At 48.1% G+C, this 18595-nt stretch overlaps 2 protein-coding genes across 11 annotated transcripts; one reads left to right on the forward strand and one right to left on the reverse strand.

The window, feature by feature from the left end:
* Positions 1–1854: 1854 nt before the first annotated feature.
* DEDD (death effector domain containing) lies at positions 1855–15140 on the forward strand. Of its 5 annotated transcripts, XM_041003166.1 has the most exons (7): positions 2125–2222; positions 4060–4092; positions 12406–12592; positions 12722–12794; positions 12993–13100; positions 13403–13549; positions 14340–15140. In XM_041003166.1, the coding sequence occupies exons 3-7, from the start codon at positions 12470–12472 to the stop codon at positions 14714–14716; spliced, it is 828 nt and encodes a 275-aa protein (XP_040859100.1). In that variant the 5' UTR covers positions 2125–2222; positions 4060–4092; positions 12406–12469; the 3' UTR covers positions 14717–15140. The 5 variants fall into 5 exon arrangements, with proteins under 5 accessions (XP_040859096.1, XP_040859097.1, XP_040859100.1 ...); XM_041003162.1 differs by having other exon boundaries at positions 1855–2222; positions 12406–12794; XM_041003164.1 differs by lacking the exon at positions 2125–2222 and adding an exon at positions 2261–2382 and having other exon boundaries at positions 12406–12794.
* Positions 12312–18549, reverse strand: NIT1 (nitrilase 1). 6 transcript variants are annotated; one of them, XM_041003161.1, is made up of 7 exons: positions 18499–18549; positions 17906–18001; positions 17408–17662; positions 17200–17303; positions 16859–16992; positions 16581–16706; positions 12312–12791 (listed from the first exon to the last, which is right to left on the reverse strand). In XM_041003161.1, coding segments are annotated over exons 1-7 (732 nt in total). In that variant the 5' UTR covers positions 18501–18549; the 3' UTR covers positions 12312–12776. The 6 variants fall into 6 exon arrangements, with proteins under 6 accessions (XP_040859095.1, XP_040859093.1, XP_040859092.1 ...); XM_041003159.1 differs by lacking the exon at positions 12312–12791 and adding an exon at positions 15792–16316; XM_041003158.1 differs by lacking the exon at positions 12312–12791 and adding an exon at positions 15792–16316 and having other exon boundaries at positions 17408–17695.
* Positions 18550–18595: the final 46 nt, after the last annotated feature.

Below are 18595 nucleotides of genomic sequence, written 5' to 3' on the forward strand. Positions count from 1 at the left end.
GGAAAGAACAGAGAGAAAGACCTTCCAGCCGCTGGTTCATTTCCCAAATAGTCACAATGACCAGAATTGGGTTGGGCCTGGCGCCTTAGTGTAGCGGTTAAGGTCCTCGGCTTGGATGCGCCGGGATCCCATATGGGCACCCGTTCTAATCCTGGTGGCCCCACTTCCCATCCAGCTCCCTGCTTGTGGCATGGGAAAGCAGTTGAGGACAGCCCAAAGCCTTGGGACCCTGCAACTGCATGAGAGACCCGGAAGGAAGTTCCTGGCTTCGGATTGGTGCAGCACCTGCCGTTGTGGTCACTTGGGGAGTGAATCATCAGACGGAAGATCTTTCTTTCTGTCTCTCCTCCTCTCTGTACATCTACCTTTCCAATAAAAACAAATAAATATATATATTTTTAAATGGACAGAATTGAGCCAGTCTGAAGCCAGGAGCTTCTTTTGCTTGTCCTATACGCGTGCAGGGTTCTAAGGACGTGGGCCATGCTCTACTGCTTTCTTAGGTCACAAGCAGGGAGCTGAATGGGAAGTGGAGCAGCCAGGACACAAACCGGCATCCAAATGGGATCCCGGCGTTTGCAGGGGGAGGATTCAGCCCACTGAGCCTTCATGCTGGGCCCATAAGCACTTGCTTTTCACCTCCTCTAGAATTTAAACTTTTATATTTAACTGTCATTTGCACATGTCTTCTGCTGTCCCAGATATCTAAAACTCCTTTTTTCTTGTTAGTCATGCAACACTCTATTGCTTAACATCTTTTTCCAGAGTCACAACGAAAACTCTACTTACTATACTTTTTTGGCTCAATCCAGTTTCTAGCCCAACATATGTATGAAGCAGTTCTAAAATTTCTAAGCGACTTTGTTGCTGCAAAACCCAGTGAACACATCTTAGTACATGTCCATGCAACTGCTCTCCCTACAACAGACATGTCGACCATCTTCTCTGATAGCTAAATACACCTTTCCTTCTTGTATTTTTTTTCCCCTGGGTTGTTTTTTCAGTTTCCTCTCCTTATCATGTCCCTCAAATACAAGTATTCTTTGTCTACCATTATATCCATTTTCCTGGCTTCCACAGCTATGTATAAAAACACCAGCAATCTTTTGGGTTCTCAGCTCAGGCCATTTAATAGCGAATTCTCCACAGCACAGCCTGCCGGCACCTGAAACTAATTCCCTCCCCCCCGTTGTGCAAGGCAAGACAACCGTACTCCGCAATTCAATCTATTTCCAAGCTCTTGCCAGTATGTTACGTTGCTTTCCTTGCTTCTAACTTTGTTCCTTAGCTGTACAACCCGTAACCTTAAAAAAAAAAAAAAAAGTAAATAAAATTGCTCACACCTGCGCTAAAACCCTTCCAAGCCTCTGCACTGCCCTTAAGGGTAAAGCCAATTAATTTACAAGGCCTTTCATAACGTGGTCCCTCCCTACCTCACAAGCCTCATCTATTACCTCTGTCCGGCCACACCAAACTGTCGGCAGCTCCAGAACGTACCGACGCCGACACCCGCCCCGATTCCCAACAGTCCTTCACGACTCGGGTCAGGCGACACTTCCTACAGGAAGCGGCCACTCAAAAGGTAAATGCTCAAATGTACTCCACGAGAGGATCCGAGCAGCACTTTCTGCTCTGGATCCGGGTGGACGGGACGTCCGGGTGACCAGGAAGCTCGGAGCAAAGGTCAACTGCAGATCTTGAACCTTCACCCAACTTTGCCACTCCCGTGGCAGTCCGCCCTCATGCGTCACGCTGCTCGTCTCCCCTTCTTTGAATGGGTCTCCAAGTCGCCACCCGCCAACTCTGGTGCCACCAGGGTTTCCTCAAGAATGCTACCCTCACCCAAACCCCAACTACCGCCCCGAGGCTGCCGTCAGGAAAAACCTGCGCTGCCAGCTTGCCCCAAAGCAAGATGGCTGCCATTCTCTGTGCTCTTCTCCCGAAGTGAAGCTATCCACGCCTCGCTTAATGCCGCTGCCAGGCTGCCCTCACCTAGTATGGCTACTCCGGCTCATGCCTCACTATGGTCTCGAAGCCGCCGCCAACCGGCCAGGTTCCGGGAGGCGCTGTTCAGGATGCAACCACCCCCGCCCGCTGTCCCCTCCCCCACGCCCGCGGTGGCGGCGGCGGCGGCGGCTGGATCCCGGATGCGGCGCCGTGAGACAGGCCCGGGAGAGCGGCGCGGATGGATCCAACATGGCGGCGCCGAGCCTGAGCCGAGAGTGAGGCGGCGGGGCGGCCGGAGTGGGGAGGGGGAGTCGAGCGGGACGGGGCGGGGCCGGGCGGGGCCGCAAAGGGCTTGGGGAAGGAAAGTGGAGGGGGAGGCGGTGGCGACGTCCAGCCTGAGAACCTCCGGAGAGGGAGGTGACGGGACGCTGCGAGGTGGGGGAGGGGAGCAGCCGAGGGGGGCGTGCAGGGGAGATGGCAACTGTGGGAGAGCACCGGGGTCGGGGCGGAGGAGGAGGGGCCCGGGGAGGGGCGTCAACAAGGGCCGAGACTGGGCCCGGCTGGGGGGGATTAAGGGAGGCCGACGAGGGGGTGTGGGGCTGCCATCCGGCCGGATTGACGGGGTAGGAGCCGGAGGGAGAGGTCGGGGGTGGCAAGGGACTGGCGGTGGTGGGGCTTGTGCCTTGTGGTTGGAGGCAGGACCGGAGTGTTGTGAGGGCTGTTGAGGGGAGGTGGCGAAGGTGCCGCTTGGACTGAAGACGTTTGGAGGGTGGTGGTGGGGGGAGACGTTTTCAAAGTGTTAAATTGAAGGTGGGAGGGGAAAGGGCCTAGCGGGAGAATTTGGGTGGAAAGGAGAAAGAGGTTTCAGGAAGGGAGAGTGTCAGTGTGACGAGGTAATGGAGAAAGTGAGACTGAGAGCAAAGTTTGGGAGGAAGGGGAGTGGGATGGGAGCTGGGACAGGGGAGCTGCACGGGTGATGGAGGTTCGGGGGGGCTTGCCCCTGCCCTGGCAGGAAGGAAGAGAGGAAAGAGAGGAGAGGCAAACAGCATCAGTTGGAGCTAATTGTAATTACCAGGCCCCTAGCTTACAAACGGAGTGGGAAAGGCAGGAAGGGATGGTTATGTGGGCATGGAGAATTGGGGGTGAATGAGGTTTCTCCTGGGTTTGCTTAGCAAAAGGCTCCCCCAGCCTACTGCTGCCTTAATTTTCCTGGTTAGGGAAAGAAGGGAACATGGGGAAGCTGGTGTCAGAGTGTGGAGGAGTGAAGGACTTTGCTAGTTTGTAGCGATCAGCATTCCAAGAATGGGGAAACAGACATGGGCTAGGTCTGAGCCTTGTGTGTCCAGGTGGAGGCTCTGAAAGAGGCAAGGGTTTCTGAATAGGCAGGTTCGTATGTAGGCAGCCTAGCTAGGCAGCCGGGCTGATTCAGTGAGTGGGTTAGTTTCCAGACCTTTCTTTTGGGGTGAAAGTGCTAGGTTGAGGGGGCAAAACAGAATGTAACAAGGAAAAAAAAAAGCCAGAACACCCTGTGTGTGTGTGTGTGTGTGTGTGTGTGTGTGTGTGTGTATGTGTGTATGCTGCTCCAGGGGATATTTTGTTTTCATTGCACACGAGTTAAGGGAAAGGTTAAAGATAACAATTTGGTTGCTAGTTTTGGTCTGATCAGTGAAGTGATGGGAAGAAAATGCCTCCTTTGGCTGCAGCCACATTCCTTCCAGTTTTCCCTAAAGATGAAAGCCAAAATTAAAATGGTAACAAAACAGGTGGAGTTATGAATTGAGGGACATGAGAGTATCCGAGGGTCCCTGGCTTTCCCAGTAGTTGTGGTATTTGGGACAATTGTTTCTTGCCATGGTCAGATATGACTGGACGTTTGTGTTTTGTGAATTGATTAGGGAGTTAGGGAAACATGGGGCTTTTCTTATGGATCTCTTCTTTAGCTTGGAATAGATTGTTTCAATCAAAATAGTTTTATGCCTGACTGTTTTGCAACTGAGGTTGACCAGTTCTGTGAACCTTGGAGGTTTCAAAATAAAGCTTGAAAATTGACCATCTTCTCCCCCTTACTTGCTTTTGTTTTTGTTTTGCTGCTGGCTTTGAAACTTACACTAGGAAGAGACCTGGGAAATTAAGTTTCTTGAAGAGGTAAGTCTGGAACTTTTTGTTTTAGAAAAAACGGGAGCAAATGCAATGGACTAGACATCTATTGGGGTTGAGCCAGGAATGGCGTAGATGCCAGGGAAAATGAGGGGAAGCGGGATGCTTTGGAACGTGCCCTTAATTTGGTTTAATGCTCCCAGTCATTTTTAACACATGGGATTCTTTATTGTAGCGTATTGTCTTCTGAATATTGCGCCTTGATGAGTTACTAAGGTACCTTCCTTCCATGGGCTTTACATTTCTTTCAGTTTACCATCTTCAGCCTGTTCCAGGTTCCTGGAATACTCTTTTGGAAATGTACTACGAAATTTTGACTTTCAAATTCTTGGTTACCTTTTTTGGTTTAATAAGAAAAATTTTCAGGTACTCTTAATTAGCCTTAAAATTTTCAACGTAGTTTTCACTGTAAAACATAACTCTTAATAAACTTGCTTGTAGGGAGGGCAGAAGAGGGAGGGAAGAAGAGATAACTTCTGTCGCCTGGGGCATTCAACTGCTTCCAAGCCCTAGGGCCTGGCCAGGCCAAAGCTAAAGGCAGGGCCTCGGTGTGAGTCCCCCATAGGTGACTGAAACCCAAGTACTTGGGGTCGTTAGCTGTCAATTCCCAGGTGTACCAGATGCATCACCAGGAAGCTGGGAGCCAGTGGGATAGCCTAGTGGTGAAATCCTCACCTTGCAAGTGCCAGGATACCATATGGGCACCAGTTCTAATCCCAGCTGTTCCACTTTCCTTCCAGCTCTCTGCTTGTGGCCTGGGAAAGAAGTAGAGGACGGCCCAAAGCCCTGGGACACTGCACCTGCGTGGGAGACCTGGAAGCTCCTGCTCAGGCCATTGTAGCCATTGGGGAGTGAACCAGCAGATGGAAGATCTTTCTGTGTGTTCTTCTCTTTGTATATCTGCCTTTCCAATAAAAATGAGATAAAATAAAATCTTTTAAAAAAGAAAAATTCAAGAAACTGAATTGGAAGTGGAGTAGCAGGAATTGGAACCAGGCTCTCTCATATGTGATGCTGTGATCCCGGTAGCAACTTAATCACATTCAAGTATTTCTTTCCTTTATTAAAAAGATTTATTTATTTTTACTTGAAAGGCAGATGTACAGCGAGAAAAGGATAAATAGAGATCTTCTATTTGCTCGTTTGCTCCCCAAATGGCCGCAGTGACTGGAGCCAGGCCGGCTTGAAGCCAGGAACCTGGCTTATTCCAGGTCTCCCACGTGGGTCCAGGGCCCAAGGACTTGGGCCAACCTCCCCTGCTTTCCCTGGCACATTAGTAGAGAGTTGGCTTGGAAGTGGAGCAGCTGGGACTCAAACCAATGCCTGTGTGGAATGCTAGGGCCATATTTTTGCTGTTTGGCTCTTTAAGGGCTTCTGAGAGACTGTCTGTAGATCTCCCATGAAAATATAGATATTTCATGTTGGGGAACAACTGTGCTTGTTTTCATTTCAAGAAGACATCACTATTCCACATGGCTTTTCTCTAGAGTTTTCTGAGAGCGTCAACTACCCTGAAAAGTTAAGATATTACCCTGGTTGAGATGAGACTAGACTGCTCTAAAGTGGAAACCCAATGGAGAGTAACCAGTCCAAATAATAGATACTATTAATTGAGACTGGGGTAATTTGTTCTTTTTTTAAAGATTTATTCATTTTTATTACAAAGTCAGATATATAGAGAGGAGGAGAGACAGAGAGAGGAAGATCTTCCATCCAGCAACGGCCGGTACTGTGCCGATCTGAGGCCGGGAACCAGGAACTTCCTCCAGGTCTCCCACACGGGTGCAGGGTCCAAAGGCTTCGGGCTGTCCTTGACTGCTTTCCCAGGCCACAGGCAGGGAGCTGGATGGGAAGTGGAGCTGCTGGGATTAGAACCAGTGGCCATATGGGATCCCGGCGTATTCAAGGCGAGGACTTTGAGGCTGGGGTAACTTTGACCTCACTAAAGAGTGTTTAAAAAAAAGAGAGGTGGGACTCCAGAAAATTACAACAGTTAGTCAGAATTCAGCATTATTCTTGGGAAATGTGGGGACTGATAGCATCTCCAGGAGAGCCAGATCAGCCAGTGGAATTAAGACTCTTGTTTACTGGAATGTTTTGTCTCCGTGACTGGGAATGATTCAGATGCCAAGATTTGAATTTTTTGTAATCTTTTTATTTAGAAAGCTGTAATCTCACCATTGGGGTGCTTAGAGGATCTGTGTATAGGGGCAGGGCTTGTATGTATATAAACATACATTTTTCAGAGATTGATTTATTTGAAAGGCAGCATCATGGTGAGGTGTTTATTGAGGCTGGAGAGTGAAATCTTGGGTTTCTTCTGGTTCATTCTCCAAATGCCTTTAACAGTTGGGGGTGAAACGAAGAGCAGTGTGGATGGCAGGAACCCAGTTACCTTGTGCCATCATCTACCGCTTCCTGGGCACATTAGTGGGAGGCTGCATGGTAAGCAGAGTAGCCAGAACTCAACACAGGCAAACTGGTATGGGATGTGGGCATTCCAAGGCATTAGCTCAATTTGCTGCAGGTACAATGTCTGTCCCAGGGTCTGTACATTTTAAGCTGAGTTCCTTTGCTTCATTGTTGTAGAGAGCCGAATGTACTGTGGTTTAAGAGGAAGTTAAAGTTGGCTACATTATTTTGATGCTAAAGTTAGATAGGTTCCTGAAGTCCTCATTTGGGTTGCTGACAGAGTGAACTCACCATCCTAGATGATAATTAAGTGGGGAGGACCGCCTCTAAGCCTGCATGCCAGCCTCCTGACATTTCTCCCAAGGACATAGTTTTGGAAAACTTGTATTTCTGTGTCTTGCTTTTTTAAATAAGTGGTGTTAAACCTTATCAGCCACCTAGCAAGGAAAGTTTGCTGCTGGTCTAGTTTTAGGACTTTAAAGCTTGCCCTGAGGTTTAAGAACAGGGTCCATTCTGTCTTGCAGGGGGAGGTGTTACTCTTATTCCCGCAGGACTCCAGACTGTGCGCTAGGTCAACGCTGACCTCCCTGCTTGGGGCCTTATCACATAGCTTTCACCTGAATGGCAACAGAAGAGTCAAGGTTGGAGTGCTACTTGGACATAAGTGTTAAATGAGGGAGCCTAAATCTGACTGGTTTTTCTTTTCTTCTTGTACTGTTGATAGGTTTTAGTTGGAGGGACCAAATGGCTTACTTCGTCAGCTTGCATAGGAAATGATGTGAATTCGTTTGACCCTTAATCATTCTTTGCCTAGCACAGTTTCTTATCCACTGCATTATTGACATTGGGGGCCAGATAATTCTCTGTGTGGGCATCTGTCCTGTGCATATGGAATGTTGAGCAGTGTCCCATCCATGGCCTTATTACATGGTAGCACCAAGCCCCCTCCCCCGCACATGGCTCACAAATATGTTCAGACCTTGCCTACTCCCTGGGACAAAGTGGCTCCTGACTGAGAACAGCTGACTTACAAGTTCTAATTCCTAGTTTCTAAGAGGATCCAGCCTGGACTAGCACTTAAGGGTAGTTATTTCTCTCTCTTTTTAAATTCCACTGTCAAATGAAAGCAGTTAAGCCTTAAGGAATTTAGGCCTGTGATAGAATGGCATTCATTGGTGCATAATTAGGACCTTCTCATATGTTGCTTCATTTTCTAGTGGTGGAGTATATGGGGACAATATATCTTCATTTGCTGATGTTTAAAGACTCTGAATTAGGGACCTCTTGAGCAACCTGCTCTTTTGATTGGTTGTACAGGAAGCCTGCCCATCTGTTTTCTATGCGATCCTCATAGTCAACAGCTGGCTTAAGGGAACAGGTGGGTTAGGGAAGTAGTTGTTGCAGGGACTCCTAAGGAGGATCAGTTTTCTCATGTTGCCAGCTATGAGCAAGCAGTTAACTTCCTTCAACACCTTCATTTGTGCCTAGTAACAGTAGCATGTGAAACAGGAGAACGAATGACAAGAAAACCAGTCTAGAGTAGAATGGCCGATTTCCCAGCTGTTTCCCATGTTTCAGGTAGGGCATGTGGGCTCTTAAAACCTTGTGAGTGATATTTCCTTCCCACTTAACAACACTTATGTTTGGGTTAAGTGATTCCAAGGTTTACCTTCTTTTTTCTGAAGAGGGTAAGTCTGTACTTCCACCTTAGGTTTACGAAGGAAAAAAGAACCAGCTCTTACTTGCTCTTCTGAAATAGCTTGTCATTTTATTCTTTCCTAGAGTAGCCTTGATTTCTTGGTATATAAAAGGGGAAGAGTAACCTAATTAAAAAAAATATTTTTATCTGTTTGAAAGGCAGAGAGAGAGAGATCTGCTGGCTTGCTCCCTAAATGGCTACAATGTCTGAGGCTGGACCAGAAGGAAGCTAGGGGCTGGAGCTTCTTTTGGGTCTCACACAGTGGTGGCAGGGGTCCAAATACTTGGGCCATTTTCCACAGCTTTTTCAGGCACATTAACAGGAAACAGGATTGGAAGTACAGCAGCCAGGTCTCAAACCAGTGCTGGTGTCACAGATGGTAGCTTAGCCCACTATATCACAGTAACGGCCCCTATCATATTGTTGAGTAGGGTAATGGGGTTTGGGTGCTGCTGGACAATGTAGAGGAGGCTACAGCTAACCAAAACATACACATGGTAACTGTGTTATGTCTTTTTAAATGGGGTCCTCTTGTACACTTTCATGAGTTTTTCTCTTAATTGGGATTGTTTGTGGTGATTTTTTGGCAATTAGGTTCAGTTAAGCAAAATGTTGACCTCACTGTATGCTGGGCTGTGTCCATTACTAGGCATGGGAGATAAAGATGTAAGTATGATTTAGTCCTCCTTGAATTGCATGGGAGCCATAGGATAATAAACACACAAATAATTTTAGTACACCAGGGTGAATTCATAAAGGAAATATGCACGGTGTTCGATAAGAGTACAGAAGAGGACTACTTACCCCAGCTTGGGGGTGTAGAGCATGCATTTTGAAGATGGCATCGGAGCTGACTCGTAAAGGATGAATAGGAGTAGGCCATCTGAGCAAGGGTGGTGATGGCGATGTGGAGAGAGGGGGCACTGAGGCACAAGGGATAGCCTGAAGAAATGTGTGCAGGAATGAGTTGTGTGATGTATGTGCATTATAAACAAGTGAAGAGTAAAATGGATAATGCTAGCAAATACAAAGCAGATGTAGTAGAAGATGAGGTTGGAAAGGTGGACCTCATCCTAGAAGAACTAGTGCGCTGTTAAGGATTTGAAATGTCCTCATAGGATAGGAGGGGCCTTGTAAGCGGGTCTGAAGCAGGAAAAATGGCAACTTGTGCCTTTTTTTTTTTTTTAAATAAATAAAAGATTTATCTTTCATTATTTGAAAGATCTTTCAGCTACTGGTTCACTCTGCAGATTACCACAATGGCCAGGGCCAGGCTGAAGGCAGGAGCCTGGAACCCCATATAGGTCTCCCAAATGGGTGTCAGGGATCCAGCAACCGGAACCATCATCAATCAGTTGCCTTTTCAGGTGAATTAACAAAGAGGTGTATCAGAAGTAGACCAGCTGTGGCTCGTCTCCTCTGATACGGGTCAGCCGCAACATTGACACCAGCCGTGCATTTCACACCACAAACTCACTAGCTACTCACAAGCTACACGTAGGCTAGATTCAGGTGAGTTAAGATGGGTGTTAGGGGGCAGGCATTTGGCCTAGCATTTATAAGACACTGTGTGGGATACCTGCATCCCGTGTTGCCATGCCAGGGTTTGTATCCTGGCTCTATTCCCTATTCTGGCTTCCTGCTAATTCATATTCTAGCAACCAGCAGGTGATGGCTTAAGTGCTTGGATCCCTACCACCCAAGTGTAAGACCTGGATTAACTTGGAGGCTCCTGGCTTAGGCCTGAGCCATCCCCACGTGTCTAAAATGAACATGGAGATTTCTCTACCTTTTAGCGAGAGAGAGAGACTAATGGTAGATAATACTTCTAAAGAGGCAATTGTACTAGTCCAGGTGTAAATTATTGAATCATGGCAGTGGGGTGGGAAACGGGGACAGATTTAATAGGAATTCAGAATTGTTAGGTGATTGGAGGTTGTAGTCAGAGACCAGATATTGCATGATATTGTATGGCAGGACAGCAAGTATGAGTGACTAAAGTGGAGCTAAAAGTTGTCAGACTAGAGGATTGGTTAATGACTGGGTCATTGGTGTGACCTGGAATGGTGGAGGACCTTTGTGAATTTATGCTGCATTGTATAATGAATGTAATACTGTGATTGACTAGGGGATTAATAAATGATATCCATAGCATGGCATGGTAGCCTAGTGGCTAAAGTCCTTACCTTACAGGCGCTGGGATCCAATACGAGCCCTGGTTCATATCCTGGCTGCTTCACTTCCCTTCCATTTGCCTGCTTGTGGCCTGGGAAAGCAGTAGAGGATGGCCCAAAGCCTTGGGACCCTGTACCTGATTGCGAGACCCGGAAGAAGCTCCTGGCTTCGGATCAGCTCAGCTCTATTGCGACCACTTGGGGAGTGAACCAGTGTATGGAAATCTCTCTCTCTTTGTGTAAATCTTTGAAATAAAAATAAATAAATAAATTTTTTTAATATCCATGAGGAAAGGTTAGAATTTGGTATGTCCAGTTGATGCAAAGATCAAGGGAATGCAAGTTCTACAGAATAATAATAATGTATAATGTGGGAACCTAATTTTTAAAAAAGATTTACATATTTTTATTTGAAAGGTAGATTTATAGCAAGGAGATATAAGATCTTCCATCTTGAAGTGGCTGCAGTGTGTGGAGCTGAACCAATCCAAAGCCAAAGCCAGGAGTTCTCTTTGGGTCTCACATGGTTCAGGGTCCCAAGGCTTTGGGCCATCCTCCACCGCTTTCCGCTTTCTCAGGCCACAAGCAGAAAGCTGGATGGGAACTGGAATAGCTGGGACACAAACCAGCATCCCTTTGGGGCCACAGCATTTGCAGGAGAGGATTCGCCAGTTCAATCATTGTGCTGGGTCCTGAATTATTATTTTTTTTAAAGACTTATTTATTTTTATTGGGAAGTTAGATTTACAGAGAAGGAGAGACAAAGATCTTCAATCTGTTGGTTCGTTCCCTCAGTGGCTGCAGTAGCTGGGGCTGAGTTCTTCTGAAGCCAGCAACCAGGTGTTTCTTCCGCTCTCTTGCGTGGTGCCAGGGCCCAAGGCCTGCATTCCCAGGCCCTAAGCAGGGACCTGAATGAGCACCTTTTGGGATGCTGGTGCTGCTGGCAGAGGCCCAGTGTGCACCACTGTACTAGCCCTAGCTTTCTGAAGTTTCAGCTCTGCCAAATGGCTTCTTTCATCTGTGTCTTGTAGATGAGGACACTGAGTGCCTTGCTTTGGTCATTGATGCACGGCTTAATGATACACTCAGTTTAATCTAGTTCTGACTCTGGAAATCGTTCTCTGTTGTTAACTCCTAAGTTCATCCGAAGTGGCTCCCATATTAGAGTTGAATGTGAATTCTCTGCTTTTCAGTTTTACCTATTTTGTTTTTAACTGGTTGGGGAGTAGTAGTTGCTAAGTGGCACTTTGGAGGTAGGAGAAATAAGAGCAGTAACTTCTTAAAATATTTGAGAATTAGAATGAAGAGAGAGAATAGATCTTTCATCTGTGTTCAGTCCCCAAATGCCCTTAACAATGGGGGCTGGCCCAGATAGAAGCCAGGAGTCCATCCGAGTGTCCCATGTGGGTGCTGGAGACTCAAGTACTTGAAGGAAGCTGGATCAGAAGAGGCAGGACTTGATGCCAGGCATTCCCACTTAACCCACCATGCCACATGCTTGCCCTGGGACTAATGTGTAATAACTTCTGTTGAATAAATGTACTAACATTACATACACTCCCAGAGTTCTAGATTTCTCTAATAGGGTCTGGATTTCTGGCAGCAACATCTGGTGGTTATCAGAGTTCTAGGATTTTATGAGGTATTTGGCCTAGTTGATCCAACATCTAAGTGACTGGGTTTGATACCTGGCTCCTGTTGCTGACTGTGGCTTCCTACTGAAACAGACTCGGGGAAGCAGTAGTGATGGCTCATATAATGGGCTTCCCACCACCCGTAGGAGAGACCCGGATGGAGTTCCAAGCTCCTGGCTTTGACATGGCCCATTCCCAGCTGCTGCGTTTGGGGAATGACCTAGCAGATGGGAACATTCTCTCAACCTCTCCAGGAAAACAAAACATGTTACTGTATTCCTTGTTATTACTATACTGTGCCAGGCATTGTGCTAGGCACAATAGGTAGGAATGGGTAAGAATCGTTTCTGTCAAGTGGTTTACAGATTCTTTATCTTTACAGCACAGTGGGGATTACAGCTGCTGAGCAGGGACTCTGGGAAGCATTGCGTACCTGAGCCCCCAGCATGGCGGGCCTAAAGCGGCGAGCAAGCCAGGTGTGGCCAGAAGAGCATGGTGAGCAGGAACACGGGCTGTATAGCCTGCACCGCATGTTTGACATCGTGGGTACCCATCTGACACACAGAGACGTGCGTGTGCTTTCCTTCCTCTTTGTTGATGTCATTGATGACCACGAGCGTGGACTCATCCGAAATGGACGTGATTTCTTATTGGCACTGGAGCGCCAGGGCCGCTGTGATGAGAGTAACTTTCGTCAGGTGCTGCAGCTGCTGCGCATCATCACTCGCCATGACCTGCTGCCCTATGTCACCCTCAAGAAGAGACGGGCTGGTGAGGGTGCCCTTGGGGGCTGGGAACACTGGAATTGGGAAAATTGTGGGAGGCCAGGGGGCAGTGCAGTAACCCCTGGGGAAGAGGCCTTGACCCTGGGGAGAACCTGGGAGAATTAAGTTACAAGGCTTGTTGAAGGTTTGGACTGGGAGTGGGGCAGGGTGTATCTTCCCTGAATGACTCTTTCTCCCTTTACAGTGTGCCCTGATCTTGTAGACAAGTATCTGGAAGAGACATCAGTTCGCTATGTGACCCCCAGAGCCCTCAGTGATCCAGAACCGAGGCCTCCCCAGTCCCCTAAAACAGGTGAGAAGATAGTAACTGCTCGTGCCTTCCACAGTCAAGTAAGAGGATAGTACCATCACACTCCTGGCTTTGCTAGCTTCAGCCAAGGGATGCTATCCTCCCTTAGTCCCATGGAAGATGGGGTGAAGTGTGGCTACTTTACAGAGGTTCTGTATGCACTCTAACATCTGTCATCCTTCCTGGTCACATTGTTGATACTGTTTTCAGTGCTAAGTCTAAATGATTCCTTTCTCATCCCAAGGGAGACATTTAGATTTTGTGTTTACCCAGCTGTGTTTTCTTCCCTCTTGTCTTCTGGTCAGTGCCTCCCCACTATCCTGTGGTGTGCTGCCCCACTTCGGGTCCTCAGACGTGTAGCAAGCGGCCAGCCCGAGGGCGAGCCACACTTGGGAGCCAACGGAAACGTCGGAAGTCAGTGACGCCAGATCCCAAGGAAAAGCAGACATGCGGTAAGGAATTTTAAGGGTGTCAGAGGTGGAAAAAATATAAAGAACCACTTGGGAGAAAATGCAAACTGCTACTTGGATACTGAACAATTTATGCTATTCACTGCAAACTTCACTTTGACCACTTTTGCACATTGAAGTTGAATGGTTGTCTCATGGGAAGGATACATTTCAACTCTTTCTAGTTGAACAGTAGATCAAAGGAGTGCCATTATGACATCCTTATTGTAAGGCAAACCACGTCTAGATAGTCTTAAAATTAACTTCTAAGCCTGTTAATTAGGAAAATTATCTCCTACAAGCAAGGTGCTACTTTGGAGTGACAGGAATAATGCTGACCCAAGCATATTCCACTTAAGGGATCCTCCTAGTCAGGCAATGATTTCAGAGATACACAGGAAAGAATTAGTGCTGGATGGCACAGTATATTAAGCTGCTGCTTGGGACACCTGCTTCCTGTGTTGGAACACGAGCTTTGCACTCACGTGGGAGACCTGGATGGAATTCCTGACTCCTGCCTGGCTCTACCCTGCTGTCAGAGGCTTTAGGGGAAGAGAACTAGTTGGATGCGAGATCTCTCCCTCTCTCTCTACCTTTCTAATAGATAAAAAGAATAGTCCTAAGAATTAGAGAGGGTTTCCTGCTTTGTGTCCTAAGATTTAGAGAGGGTTTCCTGCTTTGTGTCCCAATACCCCACCCCCTCCTTTTTTTTTTTTTTTTTTAACTTAGGTGTAACCTTCTCTGCTCTAAATCTTCCACCTGTAACCTCGGCTTCATGTCTTGTGTCTCACAGACATCAGACTCCGAGTTCGGGCTGAATACTGCCAGCATGAGACTGCTCTACAGGGCAATGTCTTCTCTAACAAGCAGGACCCACTGGAGCGCCAGTTTGAGCGCTTTAACCAGGCCAACACCATCCTCAAGTCCCGGGACCTGGGCTCCATCATCTGTGACATCAAGTTCTCTGAGCTCACCTACCTCGACGCATTCTGGCGCGACTATATCAATGGCTCATTACTAGAGGCACTGAAAGGTGTCTTTATCACAGACTCCCTCAAGCAAGCTGTGGGTCATGAAGCCATCAAGCTGCTGGTGAATGTGGATGAGGAGGACTACGAGCTGGGCCGACAGAAACTCCTGAGGAACTTGATGCTGCAAGCGTTGCCCTGACCGTCTCCCCACCTCTCATCTTGGTGGGGACTGTTCCCACCACCCACTTCTGGAGCTTACATACTGTTCTGGGGTTCATTCTCTACCCTTCCAACCAATCACACCCCTGCCTTTTTTTTTTTTTTTTTTTTTAAGGAAAAGACAAAGGAAAGTGGAAGTGGTGTTCCCCACCCTCCCTGCACCCACGTGCCTGGGCTTCCCCCAGTTTCCCATTTCCACTCACCCTCTAATGTGTCTCCACAGCCACCTTACCACTGAGCCGAATGACAAATGTATAAGAAGCAAAGTCTATAGAACATAGTCTTTGTAAGGGATTGAAGTGAACACTGCTTTTGGGTGCATTGAGGGGTTCTCAATACTTCTGGCTTTATGAGGGCTCTTAAATTTTGTCTGAAAAACCAAAGGGCTGTAAGGGAGCTACGTGGAAGGTGGGACTCTGAAGTGTATTTTGGAAATCAATCACTTCCCTCTTCCAAATTACAGAAATTTTTTTTTAAAGAAAAAAAAAAAAAAAACAAGCTGTGGCCCTTTCCACTCTCTCCTGGCCTCTGGTGCTGCTCCTCTCTGCCTTCTTTCCTCCATTCCACGGCTTGAAATTTCTGCCTGGTGTGGCTCCTTCCTTTCCCCCCCTTTGTCAAACCCTCTTCTACGCAATGATGAAATTAGTCACTTGTCCAACTGGAGGGGTGAAGAAGAGGTTTTTGATTAAAGGCACACTCCCCCTGAAAAGGGGAAGGGAGGAGTGTGACACTGTCTTTCCATGTTCAAGTAAAAATACTGCGTCCTGTTGTCCTTTTCCCCTTTGCTTTCTTCTGGCTTGGGGAAAGGCCATCATTGGTGAAAGTGAAATAATTCGGTTATCAACTCCTTTTCCTCTCCCCTCCTCTAGCCCTACTCCCACTCCCATACTTGGGAGTCTAGGGCCAGGACATGCACTGAGTGTTGCACTTTTGTTTAGGTAGGGAGGCCTGTTGAATGAGGCAGGAGGCCTAGTATTGGAGCCTAGCCCAGCTGGGACTGTACCACCTTCCTTTCCAGCTCCCAAAGGAGATGTCCAGACACAGACTTTATGATGATTATATATTTTTTTCAAATGCCAGTGCTGCTCAGCCCTCAGCATAATTTGTTTTCATGAAATAAACAGTGACTATATAAAATTTCATCTTTCTTGGAATCTGAGCTCAGGCGAGAGTTTCCTTCCCAAGAAGCTGAGCTTGTGTTCTATAGAGTTGAGGTTCTACGAGTGAGGGGAGCTGCGCCTGGGTCCTGCCAACAAGCCACAGCTGTACCAGCTCACAATGGGGAAGGGGTCTCATCTCAGATGTCAAAAGTCTTAAGACACTGGGTGACCCAGATTGCCATAGAGATCAGGCCTGCGGTGCTGGAACACCGGTAGATGTTGGCGCAACTGTCGCAGGTAGTTGAGGTCGATTCTGGCAAGGCAGAGGCCTGGCCCCTCAGAGCAGCGGGCCACCACAGTTCCCCAGGGGTCTACCACCATGCTGTGGCCATAACTTGCTCTTTTTTCATGGTGACGTCCACACTGTGCTGCCGCCACTACGTAACACTGGGTTTCAATGGCACGGGCCCGCAGCAACACCTGGGGACAAGAAAACATGTTTTCACTGAAATATATATATATGTATGTATATGGAGAAATGTATGGAGAAATGACATGGACTTTGCAGGCTAATTACCCATTGTGATCGCTCTGATAACTGCCTAGGAATGATTTACTATGTAAACATGACAATTTGGGGAATGAATTTTCCCATTAGGTGGGGAGGGAAAGAAAAATCTTAACTGGTAGGGCTAAGAGTAAAATAAGGTTAAGACAAAGTGTTCTGAAGAGATGTCCTCTTACCTCCCAGTGGGCTGGACCTGTAACCGATCCAAACGCTGAGGGGTAGGTAAGTATTTCTGCTCCAGCTTGCGCCAATGCCAGAGAGAGTTCAGGAAACCTCATGTCATAGCAGATAGCTAGACCAATCTGGAATGAAAACAGCTTGCTTAAAGCCTCTGTTTCCTATTTGTCACAGTTTGCAGTCATACCCCATTATTCCACTCTTTAGAGCTTTGTATACCCCAAAGTAGTATTTCCCCTCCTTGTTCCGCTCCCACCCACATCTTCTCAACTCCCACCTTGCCTGCTGGCGTGCTGACAGGCGACTCAAGACTGGACCCAGGCAAGGTAGAGTTGCTCTCACGCATGGGTCCCTGCCCTGGTATCTCTACATCACACAGATGAGTCTTCCTGTAAGTGGCCACTACTGAGCCTAAGAGGGAGGGGAAATACTGCTGGGGCTCCAGATGCTTCAGCTTGGCTCCTCTTCTCTCAAGGAGAGTTTACAGGCTTAGGAACAGAGAAGTACAGGTAACCTCTAACATGTTGAACCAAGGAGACAGGGTTGAGAAAACAGAATTGTGAAGAGTTTAAGCTTAGAGCATGGGGAGAGGCAGGCTACAGGGTTGTGACGTCTCACCCTTGCTGTTGAGAAGCACATGACAATTGTAGATTTTCTGAGTCTGCTCCCAATCCTGGCCACGCTCGTGGAAACCACCCAACGACAGCCAGAGTCCACATTCCCTGGGAGGAGGGGACACAGGACTCTAAGACTCAAATGTCACATCTGCCAATCCAGAGACACCCAGAAAAGATCTGCCTCTCCCTCCTCCCCCTTTCCCTGATACCTGGCAAGCTGGGCATATTCTCCCAAGAGATTCCCACCCAGTGGCTCTGATAGGCGGAGCGTCTCTGCAGGGTCCCGTGCAATGAAGTCAAATGCCTCGGGCAGGAAAGCAAGGCAAGCGCCCAATCTGGCAGCCTCTCGAACCAGCTCAGCACACGTTTTAAAGTTCTGTTGCTTGTCTGGTGTCGATGTTACCTGGCACACAGCCACCAGGGGTAGTTCCCAGGAGGAGGAGGAGTTAGCCATGGCTCTGGGCCTGTGAATGCCACAGGCAGGATGGTCAGATTTCCTAGCATGGGGAAACCCAAGTTTAATAATCGGCTTGGATGGGGAAGCAGGGTGGGCTGGACTAACACTGGATTGTGCTCTTACAGTCCACACTGATGCAGCACTTGCCGATCCAGTGTTTTATGGATGGTCCCCGGGTCTCCCACCATCTGCTTAGCTAACACTGAGCATCTCCTACATGTCAGGCGCCGAGGACACAACAAAATGTTACCTGGGCAGGCCACAGAGTACTGGGGGTCGAGGTTTCCGGAGTCCGAGACACAGAAGGGATAGGAGCTGGTGAGGAGGCCTGGTGATGAAGCCCAGCCTAGAAAGAGAAGAAATCAGCGGGGCACGCAACCCTGCCCTCAAAGAAATCACTTCTAGGATTCTGTCTTCACACTGAAGCTCAACCAGGGCCTTGCCAGTTATCCCACCCGATCCAAGACAAGAGCTGTAGTGCAATGGACTCTGCTCCGTGCCTCCCGGGACCTCACAGGAAGCTGAAACGCCAAAGGCCAAGCGATTCCGCAGTTCAAAAGTCATCTAGGGGAAACGTCCTCGTTTTTTCTAAGCCTCTTTTCTTGAATGTGCACTTGCACAGCTTTACTAATTCAAAGAACATTTCCTTCCTTACACAGGAGACACAGCCCTTCCCTCGTACCCCACTACTCCGAGGTGGGCAGGGGGCACGGGAACCCGCGTCCCCACCCCTCCTTGGCCCGTCCTTCCCGCCTCCCCCAGGGGCAGCATCTCTGTTGCATGAGTCAAAGCACCGCAGGTGGAATTCACCGCGTCAGGAGTGTCTTAGGGAGTAGGTCCTACATGAAGATACAGCCAAAACCATCCGCAGGTCCGATCCCGAGCGGCGCCGGGGCGAGGGGGCGGCAACTCTCGAACCGGACGTGACGCAACTCGGGAG

The sequence above is a fragment of the Ochotona curzoniae genome, unplaced genomic scaffold (assembly GCF_017591425.1).
Source record: "Ochotona curzoniae isolate NIBS_2020 unplaced genomic scaffold, NIBS_Ocur_1.0 scaffold_2683, whole genome shotgun sequence".
NCBI classification, from domain to species: Eukaryota; Metazoa; Chordata; class Mammalia; order Lagomorpha; family Ochotonidae; genus Ochotona; species Ochotona curzoniae.

Excerpts from the sequence above, each read along its gene's own strand:
- NIT1 (XM_041003155.1), bottom strand. The coding sequence starts at position 18,219 with ATGACTTTTGAACTGCGGAATCGCTTGGCCTTTGGCGTTTCAGCTTCC. Across the intron at positions 17,696-17,905 it reads GTACTCTGTGGCCTGCCCAG|GAAATCTGACCATCCTGCCT; the intron begins GTAACATTTTGT and ends TCCCCATGCTAG. Across the intron at positions 16,707-16,858 it reads TCAGCACGCCAGCAGGCAAG|ATTGGTCTAGCTATCTGCTA; the intron begins GTGGGAGTTGAG and ends TTTTCATTCCAG.
- DEDD (XM_041003162.1), top strand. The coding sequence starts at position 12,470 with ATGGCGGGCCTAAAGCGGCGAGCAAGCCAGGTGTGGCCAGAAGAGCAT. Across the intron at positions 13,101-13,402 it reads TCCCCAGTCCCCTAAAACAG|TGCCTCCCCACTATCCTGTG; the intron begins GTGAGAAGATAG and ends TCTTCTGGTCAG. Across the intron at positions 13,550-14,339 it reads CAAGGAAAAGCAGACATGCG|ACATCAGACTCCGAGTTCGG; the intron begins GTAAGGAATTTT and ends TGTGTCTCACAG.